The sequence below is a fragment of the Jaculus jaculus genome, chromosome 2 (assembly GCF_020740685.1).
Source record: "Jaculus jaculus isolate mJacJac1 chromosome 2, mJacJac1.mat.Y.cur, whole genome shotgun sequence".
NCBI lineage: Eukaryota > Metazoa > Chordata > Mammalia > Rodentia > Dipodidae > Jaculus > Jaculus jaculus.
In genome coordinates this window covers 95,643,615-95,667,059 of record NC_059103.1, presented here as the reverse complement: position 1 = coordinate 95,667,059, position 23,445 = coordinate 95,643,615, and the positions used below count along the sequence as shown (strand labels likewise).

Below are 23,445 nucleotides of genomic sequence, written 5' to 3'. Positions count from 1 at the left end.
CCATGCACAGTTTATGGGAGGAAGGGGCTTGGGGTTCATTGAAGCTTATGGATCCAGGGGAAGTTCCATAATGGCAGAAGCTGTCCCCTTTAACAATCCCATGCTGAGAGAGAAACCACCACCTGCACCACAAGCAAGGACAACTCCAGGACCACCCCCCCACACACACACACAGAGCTCAAGCCCTCTGTGTACCATTAGACTGGGATTCAGATCTGCCCCAAACACTCCTTAGGGCTGGACCCTAGGATGCACCCACAGTGACACCTTTTCCAGCAGTTGGCTGGAAATCCAAGTCACAAGCTTCAATAAAACTCCTGAATGTATTGGGGAACATCCATTCAAACTACCACACCAGCCAAGTTCCATTCACCAGGACTCACGTAAACAGGTGGAGGTGGCCACGCAGGTCTAGTCCTGCGAAGAGCAGAGCCTGGAGAAGAGAATCGCTGGGGCTAGATACAACTGTACCTCCCCATTCAGAAAGACTCGGTATCAAAAAAAGAAGAAAAAAAAAAAAAGGATGGATGAGTGGATACTCTCCTTTGGCCTCTGGGCACTGCAGCATGCACCTGCACATATCACACACACATATCCCACCACCACCTCCACCACCACACATTATATATAATGATATGATCTTTAGCATAACAAAATAATTAGCAATAAAAACTGCCCTCGAATAGACAACTCTATGGCGAACCTAACCAAGAGAAACTACAGGATTTGGTCTGTAGACACTGGAAAACTAGCACCTAGGTGCCATTGTCAAGGTGGAGTCAAGAAGGATGTGCTTTCAAGATATTATGCACGTCGCATTTAAAATTGATCTCAGCGTTTCGTGTCTGGTCTAATGCTAATGTTAATACAGACACTCTTCCCACTTAAAAAAATTTTTTTGTTGTTGTTCATTTTTATTTATTTGAGAGTAACAGAGAGAGAAAGAAGCAGATATATATAGAGACAGAATGGGCGCGACAGGGCCTCCAGCCACTGCAAACGAACTCCAGATGTGTGCGCCCCCTTGTGCACCTGGCTAACGTGGGTCCTGGAGAATCAAGCCTCCAATCGGGTCCTTAGGCTTCACAGGCAAGCGCTTAACCGCTAAGCCATCTCTCCAGCCCTTCTTTTTTTTCATTTTATATCATTAGCTGCTTTATCTTTGCTGTGTTCAAACTTACATGGCACACCCACAGGGAGCTCTGCGCAAGTCGCAGCGGTCCGTCCCCTCAAGTGACAAGACAAATGACAGCAGAGTGCAAGGTCATATTCCAGCATACTAGTTTCAGGACACTCGCAGCCAAGCCCGAGTCAGGGGTGTGCAGCGTCGAGAGCGAATCAGAACGTGGCCCGCCCCAACCCTCCAGCTCCATCCGGGGGGAGACCCACGGCGTGCCGGGGTTCCACGCCGGCGCGGTCAGGCAGGGGCGGGGACCGGGCGTGCGCCTCAGCCAATCCGGAGCGCGTGGAGCTCTGGTCCCCGCCCTTGACCTTCCACGGCCCGGGCCGCCGCCGACGTCTGCAAGCCCGCCTCCCCTAGTCAGCCGCAGGAGAGCCCGCGATCGCGGCTGCCGGTGCCCGGAGCATGTCGTCCTCGGGGCAGCCGCACACCCGGGCCGAGGACCCGCCGGGGCCCGTGCTGCTGCGGCTGGACCCGAGCGGCGGCGCTGTGCTGCTGTGCGGCCTCGTGGCGCTGCTGAGCTGGAGCTGGCTGCGGTGGCACCGGGCGCGGGGCATCCCCCCGGGACCCACGCCCTGGCCCCTGGTGGGCAACTTCGGTTACGTGTTGCTGCCGCCTTTTCTCCGGCGACAGGGGTGGCTGCACCGCCCGGCGACGCCCAGAGGGGCGGAGACCCCGGCCCCGCAGGTGCTGTTCACTAAACTGGCTCGCACCTACGGCAACGTCTACAGCTTCTTCATCGGCCACTACATGGTGGTGGTCCTCAACGACTTCCACAGCGTGCGCGAGGCGCTGGTGCAGCAGGCCGAGGTCTTCAGCGACCGCCCGCGGATGCCACTCATCTCCATCGTAACCAAGGAGAAGGGTGAGCCGAGCCGAGCCGAAGCCGCTGGACTGTGGGTGGGTGGGTGGGCCGCCGGCTCTGTGGTCCCCGGTTGGGCGGATGGGGTTCCAAGTGTACCCAGGCTGCGGCGACACCTGCATCCTCCTCCGCGCGACCCGGGACAGAAAGACAGGTGTGACTCGTTTCAAGATCAGAAGTAGGAGGTAAGGAGACGGTGACATCAGGCTCCATCCTTCTAAGGGTGTTTTCTCCCTCTCAGAAAACGTCTCACTCTTCCTTCAGTCGGTGACTCCGAAGTTTCTAGACTTTAGGAAGAGGGAAGAATATTCTTCTCACCCGTGAATTTTTTTTTTTTTTTAAGTAGTAAAGGTTTGTTTATTTGAGAGAAAGAGAATAGAGAAAAATAAGCAGATAGAGAATGGGCGCGCCAGGGTCTCCTGCCACTGCAAATGCATTCCAGACACTGGCGCCACGTTGTGCATCTGGCTTTATGTGGGTACTGGGGAACCAAACCTGGGCTGTCAGGCTTTGCAAGCAAGCGCCTTTGACTACAGAGGCATCTCTCCAGCCCCACCCATCAAGTTTTGACTGCAAGAGTTTTTTTTTAGTAGTTTATTTTATTTTATTTGACAGAGAGAGAAAGAAACAGGCAGATAGAAAATGGGGGCGCCAGGGCCTCCAGCCACTGCAAACAAACTCCAGATGTTTGTGTCCCCTTGTGCATCTGGCTTATGTGGGTCCTGGGGAATCGAACCTGGGTCCTTAGGCTTCCCAGGCAAGTGCCTTAACCTCTAAGCCATCTCTCCAGCTCTGCAAGAGTTTTTTAAAAAGTTTTTGCTTGTTTACTTATTTATTTCAGAGCCACAGACACAGAGAGAGAGAATGGGCGCGTCAGGGCCTCCAGCCACTGCAAGCAAACTCCAGACACGTGCATTCTCCTGTGCATCTGGCTAACGTGGGTCCTGGGGAATCTAGCCTCGAACCGGGGTCCTTAGGTTCCACAGACAAGCGCTTAACTGCTAAGCCAACTCTCCAGCCCCCTGCAAGAGTTTTAAGATTTTATTTTATTTTTGGTCCGTTAAGAAAGCCCAGAAAACACACCAAGAGCCTGTTAGCAAACCTAATGTATTGGCTCATAGCCTCTGTAACTACTGTATTTATAGGAGTCTATATTACACAATCTTGCAGTTTGGAAAACAAATTAATTATTGTTGTGGAATGCACTATCCCTTTTTTTCCACCAAGTCTTTATTACTTAACTCCTTCTTCCACAGCACACCTGCACCTTTTCAGTCCTCCCCTTAATTTTATTGGCTGGTAGGTTCAAACGTTTTTGGTTTCCTACCAGTCAAGTGTCAAACATATTTTCCTCCAGGGAGCCTGTTTTCCCTGCCTCTCCAAGTAGGTCAGGCCTTTGTTAGAGCCTGTCTCATTATACATGTTTTTCTTTCACCAGTGCTATATAATTGTGTCACCTTGGGCCTGGGTGTAAGTCTCAAATGCTTGACTGATACCAGAAGTACAGTTATTATTGCCAAGTGTATGTAGGAGTTCAGCATGCATTTGCTGTATAAATGGAGTGCTGTTTTCTGTTCTTGAACATAGCATGAAGAGGTCCGGGCTTGTAGAGTCTCCTAAAGCCAGGCTTTAGCATCAAGATTTCAAACACACAGCAGTAATGCTCATGAACTGTTAAATGGGGACCACGAGGTGGCTCAGTAAAGTCCTTGTTCTTCAAGCATGAGGACCTCAGTTAGATCGCTAGAACCCATGAAAAGCTGGGCTTGGTGGTATGCACTTGTAATCTCAGAATCTGGGAGGTGGAGATAGGCAGATCCCTGGAGCTCACTGGCCAGCCCGTCTGGCCTACTTGGTGAGTTCTAGGCCAGTGAGAGACCTTGTATCAAAAACAAGGGTGATAGTGCCTGAGGAACACCTGTCCGCCCATGTGCCCATGTGCCCATGCACATAGACATAGACACACACTCAAAACCCAGTTCCACCGTTCACACCTCCCGCTCTCTGTGCCATTCTATCTGCTTCTGCTTGTAATGTGTTTCTGAGCTCATGGCTACTTTTAGAGACCTGCCACCTTTTCTTCTCTCTTTAGAGTGCTGAAATGTACATGCAATATACCATCCTTGCCATTTCCTTCTCTCTCTCTTGTTTTTTTGAAGTAGGGTCTCATGCAGGCTGGCCTTGAACTCATAGCAATCCCAAGTGCTGGGATTAAAGGCATGCACCACCACACCCAGCTTCCTTCTCTGTTTTTGCGTATTGTATGTAGTGTATATGTGCATGTGGTCTATGCATGTTTGTATGCAGTTGTGTGTGCCCATATGCATGCGTGTGGCAGCCAGAGAAAGACTTTAGGTGCCTTCTTTTATCACGTTTCCACTTCACTTCCCTGGGACACTCTCTCGCTGAATCTGGAGCTCAGTTGGCTGACTAGAGAGTCTCACTAGTCCTCCTGTCTCCATCCTCCCCAGAATTGTGGGTACAGGCATACATACATAGGCAGTCTGTCCCTTTTATGTGGGTGCTGGAGATCAAACTCAGAACCTCATGTTTGTAGTGCTCTTACCCGCTGAGCCATCTCCTTAGCACCCCTCTTCTCCATCTTAGCCATTTCTTTTCTTTTCTTCCTTTTTTTTTTTTTTTTTGAGGTAAGGTTTCACTCTAGTGCAGGCTGACCTGGAATTTACTATGTAGTCTCAGGGTAGCCTCGAACTCACCCACGGCAATGCTCCTACCTCTGCCTCCCGAGTGCTGGGATTAAAGGCATGTGCCACCACGCCCGGCCATCTTAGCCATTTCTAAGTGCATTCCCTTCCAGTCCGCTCAAACATCCTGTCACAGATGGTATTTTGCATCCATCTACTTTTCTCCTCCTCCATGCTAGCGTCTAGGCTATTATCATTTATCATTTGATACTTCAAGAGCCTCTGGACTAGCCTGCTTGCTTTCATTCTAGTGATTCGGCCATAGTTAAAGACAGGAAGTGCTGCCTAAGCTTTGGGGATTCAGTAAACTAAAGGGCGGCTCTGGTCAGGGATGAATAAGCCATTCCCCGTCCTTCTTTGTCTCGATACACACTAAACCAGAGGGACTCTGACTGAAGTACTTCTGCTGCTGCAGTGAGACAAAGAGACGGCCACAGGCCTGCACCACAGCATCCGAAGACAAAGTAGACGCAGGATTGGCAGCTGACTAAAGACTAGAGTACCACCACACCCCAGAGGTTGCCGAGTGGCTAGGCTCAGGGAGAAAGAGAACAGTTTGAAAATTCTTCCCCCTGCAGCATCCAGAAAGGCTCAGGAATTGGAGATACCAGTGATCACAGGACTTGCACGTGAGCCATTGGGCTGAAACAGGGATAGTTGGAACTGCATGTAGACTATAGTTCGACCAGTTCCTTAGATCACTGCAGCCCTGCAATGAACAAGATGAATGTGCCTGGGAGCATTGGCCTTTACTGACGGGAGAGAAGCTGACGGGAGTTGGTGCTAACAAGATACTTCTGGACTAAGACAAGACTTGTTTATTTATTTATTTATTTTGGTTTTTTGAGGTTGGGTCTCACTCTAACCCAGGCTGCCCCGGAATTCACTATGGAGTCTCAAGCTGGCCTCGAACTCACAGCCAGCCTCCTACCTCTGCCTCCCAAGTGCTGGGATTCAAGGTGTGCGCCCCATGCCCGGCTCAAGACAAGGCTCTTGAAGGGCTCACTCTGATTGAAATTTTAACAAAGAAAAACCATATAACCTGGCTGCCAGGGAATGAAGACAAGAAAAGTTATGTATTTGACCTAAAAGAGAAAATAGTTCTTCCCCCTATCTCTTTTCCTTCCTCCTTCCCTCCTCCCTTCCTTCATTCTTCTCTCTCTCTCCCTGTCTCTGTCTCTCTGTGTATGTGTGTGCATGTTCATGTGTGTAAATGGATATGTGTATGTGCCATGGCATGCATGTAGAGCTTTTAGGGTCTGTCTTTGCTGTCTAGTTTTTTGAGGCAGTCTTTCTCATTGTTCACCACTGTGTGTGCTAGGCTAACTGGCCCGCAAGCTTTTGCCAAGTTCTCCTGTCTGTTTCTTTTTCTTTCTTTTTCTTTTTTTAACTGTAGGCATGCTGGGATTCCAGATCTGGCCTGTATGTGGGTTCAGTATTTGTAATGCACATAAAAGGACAAGACTTGAGCTGGAGAAATGGCTTAGCGGTTAAGCACTTGCCTGTGAAGCCTAAGGACCCCGGTTCGAGGCACGATTCCCCACGACCCACATTAGCCAGATGCACAAGGGGGCGCACGCGTCTGGAGTTCATTTGCAGTGATTGGAGGCCCTGGCACACCCATTCTCTCTCTCTCTCTCTCTCTCAAATAAATAAATAAAAATGAACAAAAAAATTTAAAAAAATAAAAGGACCAGACTTACTGGATAAGGAAAGGCTGTCAAATGGATTTTTAAATATTCAATTACATGTTGTTTTAAATGAGATATCAGCCTCTTGCTCCACTTAAAAGATGCATATCCCAAATACAAAGGTGCAGAAGAGTTCAAAGTAAAAGATTGGGAAACGTTATACTAAGAAAATAGTTGAAAAGAAAAGTTTATACTGAGAAAATAGTTAAAGGAAAAGCAGTATTTGCCAGGCATGGTGGCACATGCCTTTAATCCCAGCACTCGGGAGGCCAAGGTAGGAAAATCACCAAGAGTCTGAGGCCAGCCTGAGACTGCAGAGTGAATTCCAGGTCAGCCTGGACTAGAGTGAGACCCTGCTCTAAAAACCACAGAAGAAAAGAAAGGAAAGGAAAAGAAAAGCAGTATCTTTTCCACAATAGTTGTATTGTCATACTTTACTGTTAAGAATTAGAAGGATATTACATGATGATAAAATGAGACTTTTTATTTAGAACCAAAAAGATACACTGTTTCTAATGAGTGTGCTTAATAATAGTGATACATACAACAAACTTTGAAACCTTCATCTTTTTCTATAGTTTTTAAATTTATTGATGGTATGCATGAATGTGTGTATGGGTGCTCATGCCATGGCACATGTGTGGAGGTCAGAGGACAACTTTGAGGTGTCTGTGCTCCACCACTTTGAGACAGTCTCTTGCTACTGCAAGTGAACTTCCTGACTTCAAAGGAACCTCAATCTAACTGGTCAGTGAACTTCACTGTCTCCTCACTCCCTCGACATTGTCTAGGCCCTTGGGGTCATAGATACATGCACCACTTTGCATCCAGGTTTATGTGGATGCTGGAGAATTGAACCTGGGGTGACTTTGCAAGCAATACCTTTAGCTGCTGAATTATCTCCCCAGCCCTGAAATTTGTATCATAGTTAAATCTTATTAATAAGATTATATGTACATATGTTTATACATATATATATCTATATAGTTTTGATTCGGTTTGGTTTTTCTTTGTTTTTTTGAGGTAGGGCCTCATTCTAGCTCAGGCTGACCTGGAATTCACTATGTAGTTTCAGGGTGGCCTCGAACTCACGGCGATCCTCCTACCTCTGCCTCCCAAGTACTGGGATTAAAGATGTGCACCACCACATCCAGCTTATATATTATGTTTTGTTAATTGAGTGAATTTTTAACTTATGAATAAATAATTAAGATAATGTGTTTTAAGTACAGTGACGGGCAACAGAGCAGACTGGAGAGCCTGTAAACCAGTCCACCTGTGCATGGGACATGCACAACAGAGGCAGCATTGCAGATGATGAGGGAGGAAGAATGGAAGTATGGGTGGGGGGGTAAAGGCTGTCTGGGAAATTCTTCTTAGACAACAGACAACCTAAACAGTGAAAATTACTTGGAATCCATCCTCACAGATGTGAATGCAAGTAGGTCATAGAATTCACCCTGAAAAAATTATAAGAAAATAGTATGCTTCTGAATTCAAGATAAGAAGAGATTTCTAAGATATGACTTGCTGCAGAAATCATAAAGAAAAAACTAATAAGCAAAGCATGGTTGCCTGTGCTTGTAATCCCAGCACTCAGGAGGCTCAGGCAGGATGGTTGTGGCAAGTGTGTGGCCAGCCTGGACTACAGAGTGACACCTTGTCTCAAACCAGAAAATAAACAAAACACATATTGATAAATGAACTACATGTAAATTTGAAACCTATGTTTATCAACTAATACCATTAAAGTTAAAAAAAAAACTCATGATGAAAGGTCTGTTTATTTAGAATCTATAGAAAATTTTCACACAGCAGATAAGTGTAAATCATAGGAAAGAAACCTTGCCAACAACCACATGAAAAGCTTCTCTGAGCCAGGCATGGTGGCGCACACTTTTAATCCCAGCACTTGGAAGGCAGAGGTCAGCCTGGGCTACAGTGAGACCCTACCTGGGGGAAAAAAAAAAAAAAGCTGCTCTGATCTTTGGTAACAATCAGAGTAATATAAATGAAAATCAGATGTGATACATTTCAGCCCTCACATATAAACATGTCTCTACACATGCATATGGAACCACACACATACACAAAACAAAACAATCAGTGTACATTTACATACTTTTTATATTTCACAATAGCAGATCCAGGCTTGGAAGATACAGTAAGCAAGATGGATCTATGTTCAAAACACCTATGTTCTAAACATACGTGTATTCAGTTTACATGTATCTGTGTACACACATACATGTGGAGGCTGGAGATGGATGTGTGTCTTATTCAACCATGTTTCACCTTAATTTTGAGTCAGTATCTTTTCAGTGGACATGGAGCTCACCAATAACAGTAGCCGGCAAGTCTGGGGGATCTTCTTGTCTCCCAGTGCTAAGATGACAGCATGTGCCACCATATTTGCCTTTTACTTGGGTGCTGGGGATCTGAACTCAGGCCTCATGCTTGCGCAACAAGCACTTTACCTACTGAACCATCTCCCAGCCCCAATATGCACTAATTTTATACATTGAAACTCATTGCTTTTCATTTTACCTAAAGTTACTGTCAATAACACCTCCTCTGGGCTGCAGAGATGGCTCAGTGGTTAAAGCATTTGCCGACAAAGTCTAGTGACCTGGGTTCGATTCCCCAGTACCCATGTAAAGCCAGATCTACAAAGTCATGCATGTATCTGGAGTTTGTCTGGAGTCCCTGGTGTGCCTCTTTGCTCTCTTTCTTGTATCTCTCTCTGCTTGAAAATAAGTAAGTAAATAAATAAAATACTTATATGATAGTAATAATAACACCTTTGTAGCAAATTAATTAGTTATGGAAACACACTATATAACTAAATTTTGTTAACCATTCATGAATGCCTTTATGTTGGCATGAACTTTGCCTAAGAGACTTGAAAAGTACAGAGCGTGCTCCCCGGCTGGTCCTGTTCTGTGCTCCCCAGCATCGTTCTCACTCCCCGATCTTTCTCTGCGTGCTTTGCAGGAGTGGTTTTCGCACACTACGGCCCCATCTGGAAACAACAGAGGAAGTTCTCTCATTCGACTCTTCGTCATTTCGGTTTGGGAAAGCTTAGCTTGGAGCCCAAGATTATCGAAGAGTTCAAGTATGTGAAGAAAGAACTGGAAAAGCATGGAGAGGAGCCCTTCAGCCCCTTCCCCATCATCAGCAACGCCGTCTCTAACATCATTTGCTCCCTGTGCTTTGGCCAGCGCTTTGATTACACCAACAGGGAATTTAAGAGGATGCTGGATTTTATGTCTCGAGGGTTAGAAATCTGCCTGAACAGCCAGCTCCTCCTGGTCAATATATGCCCCTGGCTTTACTACCTGCCCTTTGGGCCATTTAAGGAATTAAGACAAATTGAAAAGGATATAACCAGTTTCCTTAAAAAAATCATCAAAGACCATCTAGGGTCTCTAGATGCCAAGAACCCTCAGGACTTCATAGACATGTACCTTGTGCACATGGAGGAGGAGAAGAAAAACAATAGCAACAGTAGTTTCAATGAAGATTACTTATTTTATATCATTGGGGATCTGTTCATTGCTGGAACCGACACCACAACCAACTCTTTGCTCTGGTGCCTGCTGTATATGTCACTGTATCCTGAAGTACAAAGTAATTGATAGATGTGTTCTTTAGTCCTGCCTCCAAGCACTAATGTCTTCTTCCAGGCTGGAAAACAAAATAAGCCCTTGTGTTTCATAGACAGTTGAAAGGGTTAGCAGTAGAGCTTTAAGTTTATAGGAGGGAGGACTAAATATCAATCACACTGTTGTAGTCTCTCGTCTGAGTCTCTGCTGGCTGGGCTGGACTCCTCTCTTTGGTTGCGGTCCCTCCTCCATCTTCTAATCCAGCTGTGCTATGGTTCTCTGGCCATGCTTCTGGAGTCTTTGCTCCCTCTTGGAGCTCTGCTGGTTTAAAACCCAATTTGCCTAATGACAGGGCTATGTTCTGAGAAGTGTGCCATTCCAGTGATTCTTCCATTGAGTAAACACAGAGGATACTTAACCTCAAATTACTACAGCGTCACTAGGCAAGATAACCTTATGGGACCATACTCATATGTGTGGTTTGCTGGTGACTTAAAACATCATTATATGGCATCTGACTGTACTAGGATTGGATACACTCAATAACCCAGGGTGACCTTCCCATCTGTAGGTCCTTAATGTAATCAATATAGTCTCCTTGGAATTGCTTGGAATGTATCCCCCCAAAGTTTCATGTGCAGGAATTTTTGTCCTTAGGCCATAATGAGGTGGCAGAACCCTTCACAGGTGGCACCTCTGGCAAGGTAAATGAATCATGGTGATGTAGCTGTAACAGATGAATGTTGTTCTCATAGGACCCCAGTTCCCACAAGAGTGGTTTATAAAAGAAGTAAACTTAGACCTTGAATCCCCCTGCCTTAATTGCCACGTGACCTATCCCTCTCATGTGTTTCCTGTCGTGATGCCATCACCCATGCTATAATGTAGCCAAGAGGGGACCCTTGCCAGAAGCTGAGCCAGTGTCTGCTCTTGCACTTTGGGCCTCCAAAACTGTGAGCTAAGTTTTTCTTTGTAAAATACTCAGCCTTGGGTTTTTTGTTATAGCAACAGAAAATGGACTAAGGTACCGTGTAAGGTTTATTTACAAAGTACCAGGGTATTAAAGTGTGGACATCATGAGAGAGCAATTACTCTTCCTACTATGGATGTTACTGGACTACATGTATTAGTTACCTATTTCTGAATAACAGATTTTACCAAAACAAACAAAAAAAAAAAAAGCAACTTAAAACAACTTCTACTTACTATGTAATCAAGTTTCTGAGTATCAGGAGGGGCCTAACCTAGATGATCTAGTTTAGGGTTTCTTATGATTTAAGGCAAGATATTGGCTGGGCTGTAGTCATTATAGCTTAATAGGGACAAAAGGATCCATTTCATAGTAGCTATGCACATGACTGCTGGGCATGGGCCCGCTCCTGACCATCCAACCTTTCTGTTAGGCTGCTTAGCTTGGCAGCTGCCTCCCCCATGGTGGGTGGTCTGAGAGAGGAGAGCCAGACAGGAGCTACCAACCTCAGAAATCACCTGCTATCACTACTTGCCTTATTTTGATCACACAGACCAACTTGGTAGAAGGCGGGACATCACAAGGGTATGAACCCTGTATTGATCAGCTTTCCCTGCTGCAGTAGAACCTGAGTGATAAGCAGCTGACGCAGGAGAAGGTGTATTTTGGTTCACTGTTTCCGAGGCCGCAGTCCATGGTCATTTGGCTCTGTTGCTTTGAGGCCCTTGGTGAGGCAGCACATCATAGTGAAGAGCGCATGGTAAAATAAAACTGTCCGCACAACACAGATGCCAAAAAGGGAAAGAGGAAGTGCCAGGGGCCCATTATTGCTCAAGAGTGCAATTCTGATAGCATAAACCCTCCCACTAGGTCCTGCTCATAATAGTACCACGCTGGGGAACAGGTCACATGATGTTCTTGATCCAGCTATAGCAAATCCCATGGGCAGGGATCACTGCACTCTCACAAGGCTTAGAGAACCAATGCCAAGTTCACTTGAGCATGAAGCAGGGTGCCCCAAATCCGGGCTGCTTTTCCTTTGTCCTCCTCTATTCTGCTATCCTCCTTCGAAGTCATAATGGCATGCAGGCGCCCCAGGGCTCACTGTCTCCACTTAGCATGTCTTACCAACGCTGCAGTTGTCCAAGGTTTAGTCAGGTGACCATTGCCAGCTGCCCCTTGTGATAAAGGGAGGCATGCATGACCATGACTGTTGCTGATTCAGCTCTTTCCCAGGCTTATCATCTTGTTTCTTTTTATCCTTTCTGACGTAGAAAAGGTTCATGAAGAAATCGAACAGGTGATTGGTCATGACCGTGCCCCTTCCCTTATGGACAAGGCCCAGATGCCCTACACAGAAGCCACCATCATGGAGGTACAGAGGCTAACCGTGGTGGTGCCATTCGCCATTCCTCACATGACCTCAGAGAAGACAGGCAAGTCTGGGGTTTTCCCTCTTCCATGCCCATGGGGTGAGCACAGCCTCGACCCAGTGGGCCAGAGCCAGAGGGGGTGGCATGCACTGGATTAGCCTTACAATCTAGATGAGAAAAGGCCCAGGGCATGCCCCAGTCCTTAGTTTATTAGTTAATTAGGCTGCTGGCATGCAAACACTGCTAATTGTTATTAATTGCCCTCTGGCTTCCAGGGCAAACACCCTTGTCCTGGTGAAGTAAGTACTGCCATGGTAGAAACCAGCTGTGTTGGCACAAAAACTCCAGAGTTAACAGAGGTCCATTTGGACTTGATGGGAGTCAAAAGACCCAGTCTGAATATGGAATTAAGGATTTAAAATATAAATTTGCCCAATTCAATTGTGTAAGTCTTCAACCAAATATCTGAAAGTTAGATGGTGGACTGGGAAGATGGCTCAGTGTTGAAGGCACTTGCAAAGCCTCCCACCCCAGGTTCAGTTCCCAAGCCACCCATCTAAGCCAGACACAAGAACTGAGGCAAGCCTCTGGCATTTGCTTGCAGTGGCAGGAGGCCTTTGTGTGCATGCACACACTTGTAGATAAATTTGGAAGAAAAAAAAGAATTCCATGCTTTTGGGTCTGAGGAGATGGTTCAGCAGTTAAAGTTGCTTGTTTGCAAAGCCTGTTGGCCAGGGTTCAATCCCCAGCCACCCAAATAAAGCCAGATGGACGTTTATTTGCAACACCAAGAGATTCTGGCACACCCGTATATACAGCATGCACATGCACACAAATAAATAAATAATGAAAAGGAAGTAAAAGTTAGATGGCTCCTACCTGATTCCAAGGTCACCCACTTTAGCCTTTCACCTACAGAGAACCATTTCCAGTTGGTCATGTTCAGAATGTCTTTTTTTATATTATTTATTAGAGAAAGAGAGAATGGGTGTGCCAGGGCCTCCAGCAACTGCAAATGAACTCCAAACACATGTACCACTTTGTGCATCTGGCTTACATGGGTGCTGGAAGATCGAACCTGGGTTCTTAGGCTTCCCAGGCAAGTGCCTTTACCTCTAAGCCATCACTCCAGCCCTCAGAATTTTTTTTTTAAAATATTTAATTTGTTTACTTATTTGAGAGAGAGGCAGTTAGAGAGAATAGGCACACCATGGCCTCCAGCCCCTACAACTGAACTCTAGATGCATTGCCACTTTGTCCTGGCTTTACGTGAGTAATGGGTAATGGAACCTGGATCCTTTAATTTTGCTGGTAAGCACCTTAAGTGCTAAGCCATCTCTAGCCCCAGAATGTCTTTAAATCTCCCGTTAAGAAGGAATGTGCTTTGTGTCACACATGGTGGCACACATCTCTAATCCTAGTACTTGGGAGGCTAAAATAGGAGGATTTTCAGGTTCAGGGAAAGCCCTGAGTGGGTTATGGAGTAAAACGCTATTTCAAAACAAAGGAATTTACTCCTACAGATAACACATATGATGAGCCTGAATGTGTTATAGTTATAGGAGGTAGGGTTTTTTTTTTTTAATAAATGACATTAAATCACTTAACAGTTTTTTTGGTCCGGATTAGATCCTCTATGAAATGTGCAGTACCCATGGGATATATTAACATGTCAGCTGGTAAGAGCCAGCTCTGACTGCTTGGTCCGTCTCTTTTCTTAGTTTACCTTTCCTGTCATGTTGTCGTGTGGGCAGAAAGGGCTGTAAGCCACACTGTCAGATGCATATCACAGGAAGGTATAACTCTTAGGGAAAGTTTTCCTACATTGCCCTGTTTCTGCTTTAAGGTTTTCGAAATTGGAAGTCTCCATGGCTTGATGGAGTTCAACATGCATTCCAGTACCTCCTTTGCTCTGTCTCAGGCTGGGCCCTGGGCTGAGGCAGAGAAAAAGGCACTAATTGCTGAGTGCCTTCAAGTACCTCAGATTTGAGTCTTAGCTAATTAAAATGCAAAGTATGGAATTGTTTTTTGGTTTTTTTTTTTCTTTGCTATTAGTAAAAACATGCTGGGTGACACTGTGGTTTGATTGTTTTTGTTTATTTCAGTTCTCCAAGGATACACCATTCCTAAAGGCACAATGATCCTGCCCAACCTGTGGTCAATACACAGAGACCCAGCCCTCTGGGAGAAACCGGATGATTTCTGTCCTAATCGATTTCTGGATGACCAAGGACAACTTCTGAAAAAAGAAACCTTTATCCCTTTTGGGATAGGTCAGTTAAACCTGTCTTCTTCTAAGTGAACTTTTTTTTTTTCAAACAGGAAGTCGAACTGTGGGCTAGGGGCGTAAGCTTGGTGGCAGAGTGATCCCCAGCACTGCCAAGAAAAGTGAAAAGGAAATGAAAACGTGTGGGTTTTCATCTTTACTCTTTTCTGGATCGCCTAGGCTATGGTTTGGATCCCAGGGAAGTGTCACATAAAGAACAACTTCTGATTTGCTAGGTGGGTGCCTGCGGGGTTGTCTGTTTACAGGTCCCCTCAAAGGTGCCCAGATTGAGACACGTGGGATTGTCTCTCTGTAAAGGAAGGCTCCAGAGACTAATCTGACCTTCCTCCTCTTAGTCCTCCACATGACAGTGAAGGAGAGATAAACAGGAATGGAATAGGCAGGGTAGTTCCACACTGGACCTGTCTATATAGTTCTGGTCTCCTTGAGTATGGGGGGGTTTGTGTTTTGTTTTGTTTTTTCTTTTTCTTCGAGGTAGGGTCTCCCTCTAGCCCAGGCTGACCTGGAATTCACTATGGAGTCTCAGGCTGGCCTTGCACAGGATTAAAGGCATGCACCACCATGTCCAGCTGAATGTGGGTTTTTTTGAGTAGGAATGGAAATGTGAACTCATGTGCAAATTCTGGCCCATATATACTGAAGGAAGATACTTGGTTCATGTGGTAATTTTATTTTAATACTCTCCATTTCTCTACTTAAAATACTCCATTTAGATAGTTCATATAAATTCATACTTTATAAAATAGAAAAAGGGATGCTATAATAATTGTTCCTTTTTTTTCTGATCTCACTTTTAGGGAAGCGGGTGTGTATGGGAGAGCAGCTGGCAAAGATGGAGTTATTTCTGATGTTTGTAAGTCTCATGCAGAGCTTCACCTTCGCTTTGCCCAAGGATTCTGAAAAGCCCATCCTGACTGGAAGATTCGGTCTAACGTTAGCCCCACATCCATTTAATATAACCGTTTCAAAGAGGTGAAGGTGCCTCTAGGAAGAGGTTAATGGCAGAATGTGTGTCCTTCTCCACCACTTCTGTTGTGATTGACAGTGTGCGCAGCTATCCTCAGAGCCAGGACAGACTCGGGTCAGGGAGCTGGCGGGAAGGGCAGAACCCGTGGTGGAGGCTGCCTTCTCAGGGCTCGCAGCCATGCTGGTGGCGCCCCTGTGATCCACCAGTGGGCAGGCTCACCTCCCAGCCTCTGTTGTGCTGTGGTTAAGCGAGATTAACACAGTTGCCTTCTCTCTGCTTCTCAACGCTAAAGCCGATCAAAGGCCTCATAACTTGTGACACGGCCAAAATGCTGTTAAGACCTAATGCAGAAGTAAAGGTCTTCCTGCTGGCTTTTTAAGCCCCTGACAGCAAGAAAATGGTGTTCAGCCACGGACACTTTGTCAGAGCGGAATGTGGGCTTAGCTTATGTTGAGGCAGGACTTTCTTTTTCTTCTTTTTCTTTTCTTAGTGCAGAGTCTGTCAGTTTCATTGGGCTTCATGTCTTATGGGCATTCTTTTTGTTTATGACTGGAGTTTGATCTGTTTTGGAGCTGAGATAAAATGTTCCCTTGCCCACTATTTTGAGATGAAAGAAATTTGGATTTTAACATATCCTCTATACTGTGATTCGCCTGTCTTCTACTTGAGCTCCATGGACAGCGAGTCTGGCCAAGGAGGAACCAGCGTGAGCTTTGCCGAGTGAACGGCAAAGGCTTGAGCCCTGGACACTGAGCTTGGACATGTTGACACTGCACTTGTGGAGATGGTCGGGAAAGGATTTCTCTTTCAAGTTACCTTGAGTCTTCCTCTCCTGTGCTGTCACCAGCCCCAGTGTGATTGGTCGTTGAGTGCTCAGTAGCAAGGAAACACTGTCCCTGCATAAAGAGGGCCCCTCTAGTCACGTGGTCCTCACAGGCCCCTCCAAAGGCCGTCTGGAGATGTGTGAGTACCTTTTACCCGAACAGTGGGTATTTCCTGCCTTGCCATGCACCAGGAAGCACTGAGCTGCTCTGGATGTCATTATCAGTCCCAAGCTCCCTGCCACCCTGTGAAACCATGCTCCCAAGAGTGGCTTTCTTCAGCTGCCCCTGTGGCAGTGCCTAAGCAGCTGTGTCTGTCCTCAGCCTGTCCTCAGGCTGGCCACACCGAATGCCTCGCCTGCCCACATGTATAGTTCTCATACTAAGAAGGTGCCAGTGTAGAACTGAGAAGCTGCAGCTTACAAACTTGAGGCCCAGACTTGAAAAGTGCCACCATTGGGTTTCGAACCTCTTAGACCTTGGAACTGACAAGAGACTGCGTTCTGAGCCACTTCTCAGGACCACCCCCACTTGGTCTGCAGTGGGCCTGCGCAGTTACCCGTCCTTCGTTCCAGTGGACACCTGGACAGATGTTGCCCTGTTGCTTCTCTTGCGGTGCCTTGGAAATGACTTCAAGAAAGGTGCCTCAGGAAAATCCCAACTACTAGCTGTGTTTTTACTGAGTGGTTTTAGAGGCCAAGTGTGGTGACTCACACCTCTGATCCCAGCACTGGGCTTGTGGATAAGTGTGAGGGCATGCCATGCCAAGGTAGGAAGATCACTGTTAAGTATGAGGCCCATCTAGGCTAGAGTGGGAACTTGCCTTAAAAAGAAAAAAAATAACTTTTAAAATCAATATGCTATTTGTCAGTATCAGTTTAAACCAATGTCTAAAAGTTACTAGACTTGATTCCTCATTCAGGGTAACTAGCTCAAACAAGTTTAGCAGGGCACCTTAAGACTCCAGAACTGTAGCGGGGACTTCTGTGGCCCTCTCTCTCAGTCACTAATGAAGGACGTTGCTGATGCTGTTCTTCGTGATAGAGAAGAGGGCAAGGAAAGATCCAGAGTGCTTGTTGCTTAAGAAGTAAGTGAAAGGAAGAGGCAAGTTGCTGACTGTACCAGAGGCAGCAGCTCTCCCCACCTCTGGCTTCCTCAGTCTCCCCACCACTTTAGAGTAGTCAGATCTTAGTAGGGTGGCATTCCAAGGGAGCTCTGAATGTGAAGCCAGGTTTTCCCCTGCATTGGACATATTCCCAAGCAGACCCCTGAATGCTTAACAAAGTGAATTACTAGATATTATAAAGCCCTAATGAGAATAAACAGAAATATGTGGGAGATTACATAATCAAGTATTATTTTTTTGATTCTCCATTCTTTGTATGATCTGCCACATTGTCTTCCTTCTTCTATTTATTTTTTATTTTTATTTTTAGAGAGAGAGGGAGAGAAATGGCTCACCAGGGCCTCAGCCACTAAAATAAAATTCCAGATGCTTGCGCCACCCAGTGGGCATGTGTAACCGTGAGCTTTCCTCACTTTTGTGTGTCCGGCTTATGTGGATCTGGAGTGTTGAACACGGGTCCTTAGACTTCGTAGGCAAGCGCCTTAACCACTAAGCCATCTCTCCAGCCCTGTCTTCCTTCTTATAAAGAGAAAGAAGCAAGCACTTGCAGAACAGATAAGAAAACATAGGCTAACTTTTAAGTGCCTTGAGGATTTTTCTTTCTTAAAAAGAAAGGCTGGGCATGGCGGCAAACATCTTTAATGCCAGCACTCAGTGGCCAGGCAGAAGGATTACTGTGAGTTCAAAGCCTGCTGAGATTACATAGTGAATTCTAGGTCAGCCTGGGCTAGAGCAATACCCTACCTCAAAAAACTAAGAATGAATGAATATATATGTATGTATATATTGCCAGATGTGGTGCTATACACCCTTAAGAGGCAGAGGTAGGAGGACCACTATTAGTTCAAGGCCAGCCTGGGACTATAGAATAAGTTCCAGGTCAGCCTGGGTTAGGGTAAGATCCTACCTTGAAAAAAAACAAAAAAAAAAAAAAAAAAAAAAAAGGAAAAAAAGAAAGGCTAGTATACAGAATACAATGAGACTGAGTGAGAGTTAATGAAGATTGTAGATGAGGTGAGGTATGTATAGGTTACAATACATACCTTCCAGACAGTCAGCTCCTGACCTGAAATTTCTGTTTTTGAAACTCAGCAGTAGCAATTTCCATACAATTTAATTCATATATGGATTTCCAGTATTCCCAACCAAAGAATTTTTATAGCTAAGTTGACTAAAGCATTTCTGCCTTCTGTGAGATGGTACTAGATGCAGAACTTTATTTTTTTCATTCAGTGCCTCAAGCTGTAGAAATTAAGATGTTTTTACATATAACACCACCAAAAAGACCATTGATGCTTTCTCACACTTATGTACTTAATTGTAAAATGGATATTTTACAGTTTTGCACTTCCTGGTTCATGTGAAATGTAACTACAGTTGTCCTATGTTTTATAAGTCTGCCTAACAACTGACTCAGCTTTAGCAGTTTTCACTGGTTTTATTAAATTTTCTACTTTAATGAAGATGGTGTCATGTCTGGTTTACTTTTTGTTTTATTTTGGTTACCAAGCATATTTCTTTTTACCAAATGTCAAGTTGGTAAATGGAAGAGGAACTGACCTTCAGATAGAGGGACCATGGTGTAGTGCTGGCATGGGCTTTAGAAAAGAGCATCGATGATTCCTGTTTATAAATACTTTTTTTTTAATTTTTTTTGTTCATTTTTTATTTATTTATTTGAGAGCAACAGACACAGACAGAAAGACAGATAGAGGGAGAGAGAGAGAATGGGCGCGCCAGGGCTTCCAGCCTCTGCAAACGAACTCCAGATGCGTGTGCCCCCTTGTGCATCTGGCTAACGTGGGACCTGGGGAACCGAGCCTCGAACCGGGGTCCTTAGGCTTCATAGGCGAGCGCTTAACCGCTAAGCCATCTCTCCAGCCCTATAAATATTTTATTTTTTTATTTATCTATTTGAGAAAGAGAGGCAGATAGAAGGAATGGGTACATCAGGCCTCTAGCCACTGCAAACAAACTCTAGACACATGCACCACCTACCACCTTGTGTACCTGGTTTTACGTGGGTACTGGAGAATCAAACCTGGGTCCTTAGGCTTTGCAGTCAGGTGCCTTAATTAGTAAGCAATCTCTTCAGCTGTGATTCTTTTTAAACTATGCCTTCACAGTGAAGTTACAGTCAGAGGACCTTATCTCAAGACAGAGAGGTACCCAAGCAAGCTCAGCTTTCTTGTCTGTCACATCCATGCCCCAAACAGGCGAGAGAAGGATGGATCTTATGACTCTTCTGGATCAGGACTGAGTTGTCTCTTGAAGTTAAGTAGGGACATCACCTTCAGATAATGGTCTGCGGATTCTTGGCCATTAGCAAATGCTACACGAGACAGTTTCTAAAAGTCCCTTAACTACTTGAAGATTAGATCTAAAATGCACTAACCAAGGAAGACTAACAGGAGATAGAAAATCAGGTGACATTCCCAGAACCCAGAGGAAATTTGTCCTTAGCCATTGGCTATTCATCACCCCTAAAAGTCATTCATAACCCTACCCGATGGCCGGCAGCCCTGTCTCCCTCCTTTCTATGCAGAAAGCTATAAAACCCTTGGAACATCCCTGAAGTGTTGGGTACTGGCCACTGTATGATGCCCCTTTCACATCAATGAGTTGATAAGCTTTCTTTCCCATTAATTTTTTGCTAGTTCATTTGGGAAGATGTAGTCAGCTTTGATGCTGCTGGGATAAACCTCCAAACCATGCCCAAGTTATGGGAGGAATGGAATTTGTTTGAAGCTTACACATCCAGGGGATGTTCCATAATGGTGGAAGAAGCTGCCCCCCTTTCACAGGTCCACCAGTACCACAAGCACACTGCAGGAATCCCAGGGAGAGCTCAAGCACTCTGCATATCATTGGCTGGATTCAGAGCTGCCCTCAATAACACATTAGGGCTGTGACATCTCCAGCCAGGTAGCTGGACATTCAAGAAGTTATAATAAGGGCTGGAGAGATGGCTTAGCAGTTAAGCGCTTGCCTGTGAAGCCTAAGGACCCTGGTTCGAGGCTCGGTTCCCCAGGTCCCACGTTAGCCAGATGCACAAGGGGGTGCACTGCGTCTGGAGTTCGTTTGCAGAGGCTGGAAGCCCTGGCGCGCCCATTCTCTATCTCTTCCTCTATCTGTCTTTCTCTCTGAGTCTGTCGCTCTCAAATAAAAAATTTAAAAAAAAAGAAGTTATAATAAAACTCCTGAACCTACTGTAGGACATCCATTTAAACTACACATCATTGCACTCCTGGCCCCAAATTCATAGCCATCTCATATTGTGTATTGTGTTTAGCTAACTTCAAAGGTCCCATAGTCCTTATCAACTTAAGATAGTTCCAAAGTCCCAAGTCTGTCTTAGTTATGAGTCCTATAAAAATCAAACAAGTTACATACTTCCAACATATAATGGTATAGACTAAACATTTCCAACTGCAATAAGCTATAACCAGGAGAGACTGGACCAATGCAAACTCAGGAACCATCAAGCAAACATCACATATCTACAGTTCAAATCCAATATCAGAACCAGTGATTGACGGTCTAGAAATTTTGCAGTTCCGATGCTGCCCTCCCCACCACCCTGCTGGCAGCTGGGCCGAATACCCGGGGAAAACTTCCATCCTGAGCAAACAGTGCTCCATGGTAGCCCTTGCACAGTCCTGTTATATGTAAAAAAATCTTTGGGTCTCCATGCAAACCATGATCCATTTTCCAAAGGCTCCACTGGTCTATCAGGGTCATCATGCCATGTCTCAGTTTTTCCTTTCCCTTTGAGGGCTCATACAAAAAGCCTCCAAATACAATTCTCTGTGCACTTAGAATTTTCAAACTTTCACCAGAACAGCCCATAAAACTTGACATATCACTCTGGAAGGCATCTTCAGTTGTCAGTTCAAAGTCCATGCCCATTCCTCCTAAACAAAAGTTCCAAAAGACCAACGTCCACATGTTCAGAGTCACCACACAGTGACAAGGCACTCTTTGGTACCAATTCTGTTGCCGTCAGCCTCAACACTGCTGGGATGAGCCTACAAACCAGGTGCAAGTTGTGAGAGGAATGGAATTTATTTGACACTTACAGATCTAGGGGAAGTTCTGTAATGGCAGAAGCAGCTGGCCCCTTTCACAGGTCCACACGGAGAGAAAATACCCCACCAGCACCACAAGCACACTCCAGGGACCTCAGGCAGAGCTCAAGCACGCTGCACATCTTATGCTGGAATTCAGAGCCACCTCCAGTAACAACTTAGGGGTAGAATCTGCCCAGCAACACCTCCTCCAGGCAAGTAGCTGGAAAACCAAGAAGTTATAAGAAAACTCCTGGACCTATTGGAGGACATGCATTCAAGCTACCATAGAAGGCTTAAAAACTGAAACCTTGAGAGAGAAGGAAGAGAAACTCCCTTCACCCCTACACTCTCTTAACCTTCCCAGCATGAGAGAAGGAGCTTTATATACCAGTCTTCATCTTACCTATAGGTGAGCTAATCCTTCCTTCCCCAGCCAACTTTTTTCATAGCCATTCTTTCTCCTATAGTGCCTGGTTCAAAGGCCACCTCCTCCAAGAGCACTTCTCCCACATTCCCGTTAGTGACCTTTCCCAAGAACTCTCTAATCTCATCTCCTGTTCATTTCCTTTAGAACCTTCCCACTTCTGGTGCTGACTGTGTCTCCCAGCTCCAGCTCTCGAGGTCACAGGGGCAGGGTCCCAGAGCCAGTGCTCAGTTAGCAAGCTGTACCAAGGAAGGATGAAGCAAGTCCGATGTTTGGCCCTGTAGACAACTGAGGCCAGCAGGCACATCTACCGCTGATTTTAGTCTCCCACCTCAGTGCCTGCGGCTGTGGCCCAGAATACTTGTTTCCCTTCACATGGCAGCAGTGCCATGTGGCCACACAGAAAGGCAGTAATTTGGCACTATCAAATCTACATTGTTTTTAAAACCAAATTTTGTTGAATAGCTATTTGTTCATTATTAAATCAATTTAGTTCGTTAGCTAAATGGGTATTTTATTATTATTATTTTTGTTCTCTTGAGACAGGATCTCATCTATATACCAGGCTGGCTTGGAATTCCCTATATAGTCCAGGCTGGCTTTGAACTCATCAGCAGTCATCCTGCTTTAGCTGCCCAAGTGCAGAGTTTTCAAGGCGTGGGCCACCCCTCCTGGAAGATTAGCTAATCTTGCTAAGGACTTCTCAGTGAGGGATGAGGCTGGGTCAGGAAAACATGACGAACACTGCATATCACTTCATTCAGTCAAGGCTTATGTGCCCAAGACTACTCAGCTTAGCGATGCCATTGCTTCTACGACAATCTAGTTATATTTTGCTGGGTGAACTTTCAAAAAATGAAACACATCCATATCTTCATTCATAAAATCAAGAATAAGCATAATCAATGCTAAAGAGATGGCTTATCAGTTAAGGTGCTTGCCTGAAAAGCCAAAGGACCCAGGTTCAATTCCCCAGGCCCCATGTAAGTCAGATGCACAAAGTGGCACATGTGTCTTTAGTTGTTTGCAGTGCCTAAGGTCTTGGCATGCCAATTCTCTCTCTCTCAAATAAATAAACATAAAATAACGAAAAAAGAATAAAAATAATCAGCTGGATATGGTGGCACACACCTTTAATTCCAGTGCTCAGAAGGGTGAGGTAGGAGGATCGATGAGATTTTGACCCATCCTGAGTCTACCTAGTGAATTCCAAGTCATCCTGGGCTACAGTGAGACCCTATCTCAAAAAAAAAACAAAAAAAAAAAAAAAAAAAAAAAAAACTATCATCAGGGCTGCAGAAGCTCAGGACCTCTATTCCTGAGGTTCAAGTGGGCACATGCTTAAGTAGAAACTCCAAGCTGCA

At 45.4% G+C, this 23,445-nt stretch overlaps 1 protein-coding gene across 1 annotated transcript; it reads left to right on the top strand.

Annotated features, from left to right (window-relative positions):
- The first annotated feature begins 1,585 nt into the window (after positions 1 to 1,585).
- On the top strand, positions 1,586 to 17,978 carry LOC101614371 (cytochrome P450 2U1). The gene is made up of 5 exons (XM_045143524.1): positions 1,586 to 2,045; positions 9,433 to 10,068; positions 12,288 to 12,449; positions 14,492 to 14,659; positions 15,471 to 17,978. The coding sequence occupies exons 1-5, from the start codon at positions 1,586 to 1,588 to the stop codon at positions 15,647 to 15,649; spliced, it is 1,605 nt and encodes a 534-aa protein (XP_044999459.1). The 3' UTR covers positions 15,650 to 17,978.
- Positions 17,979 to 23,445: the final 5,467 nt, after the last annotated feature.

Coding starts and splice junctions, on each gene's coding strand:
- LOC101614371 (XM_045143524.1), top strand. CDS start 1,586: ATGTCGTCCTCGGGGCAGCCGCACACCCGGGCCGAGGACCCGCCGGGG. Junction 10,069..12,287: donor ACTGTATCCTGAAGTACAAA/GTAATTGATAGA, acceptor TTTCTGACGTAG/AAAAGGTTCATGAAGAAATC. Junction 14,660..15,470: donor CTTTATCCCTTTTGGGATAG/GTCAGTTAAACC, acceptor TCTCACTTTTAG/GGAAGCGGGTGTGTATGGGA.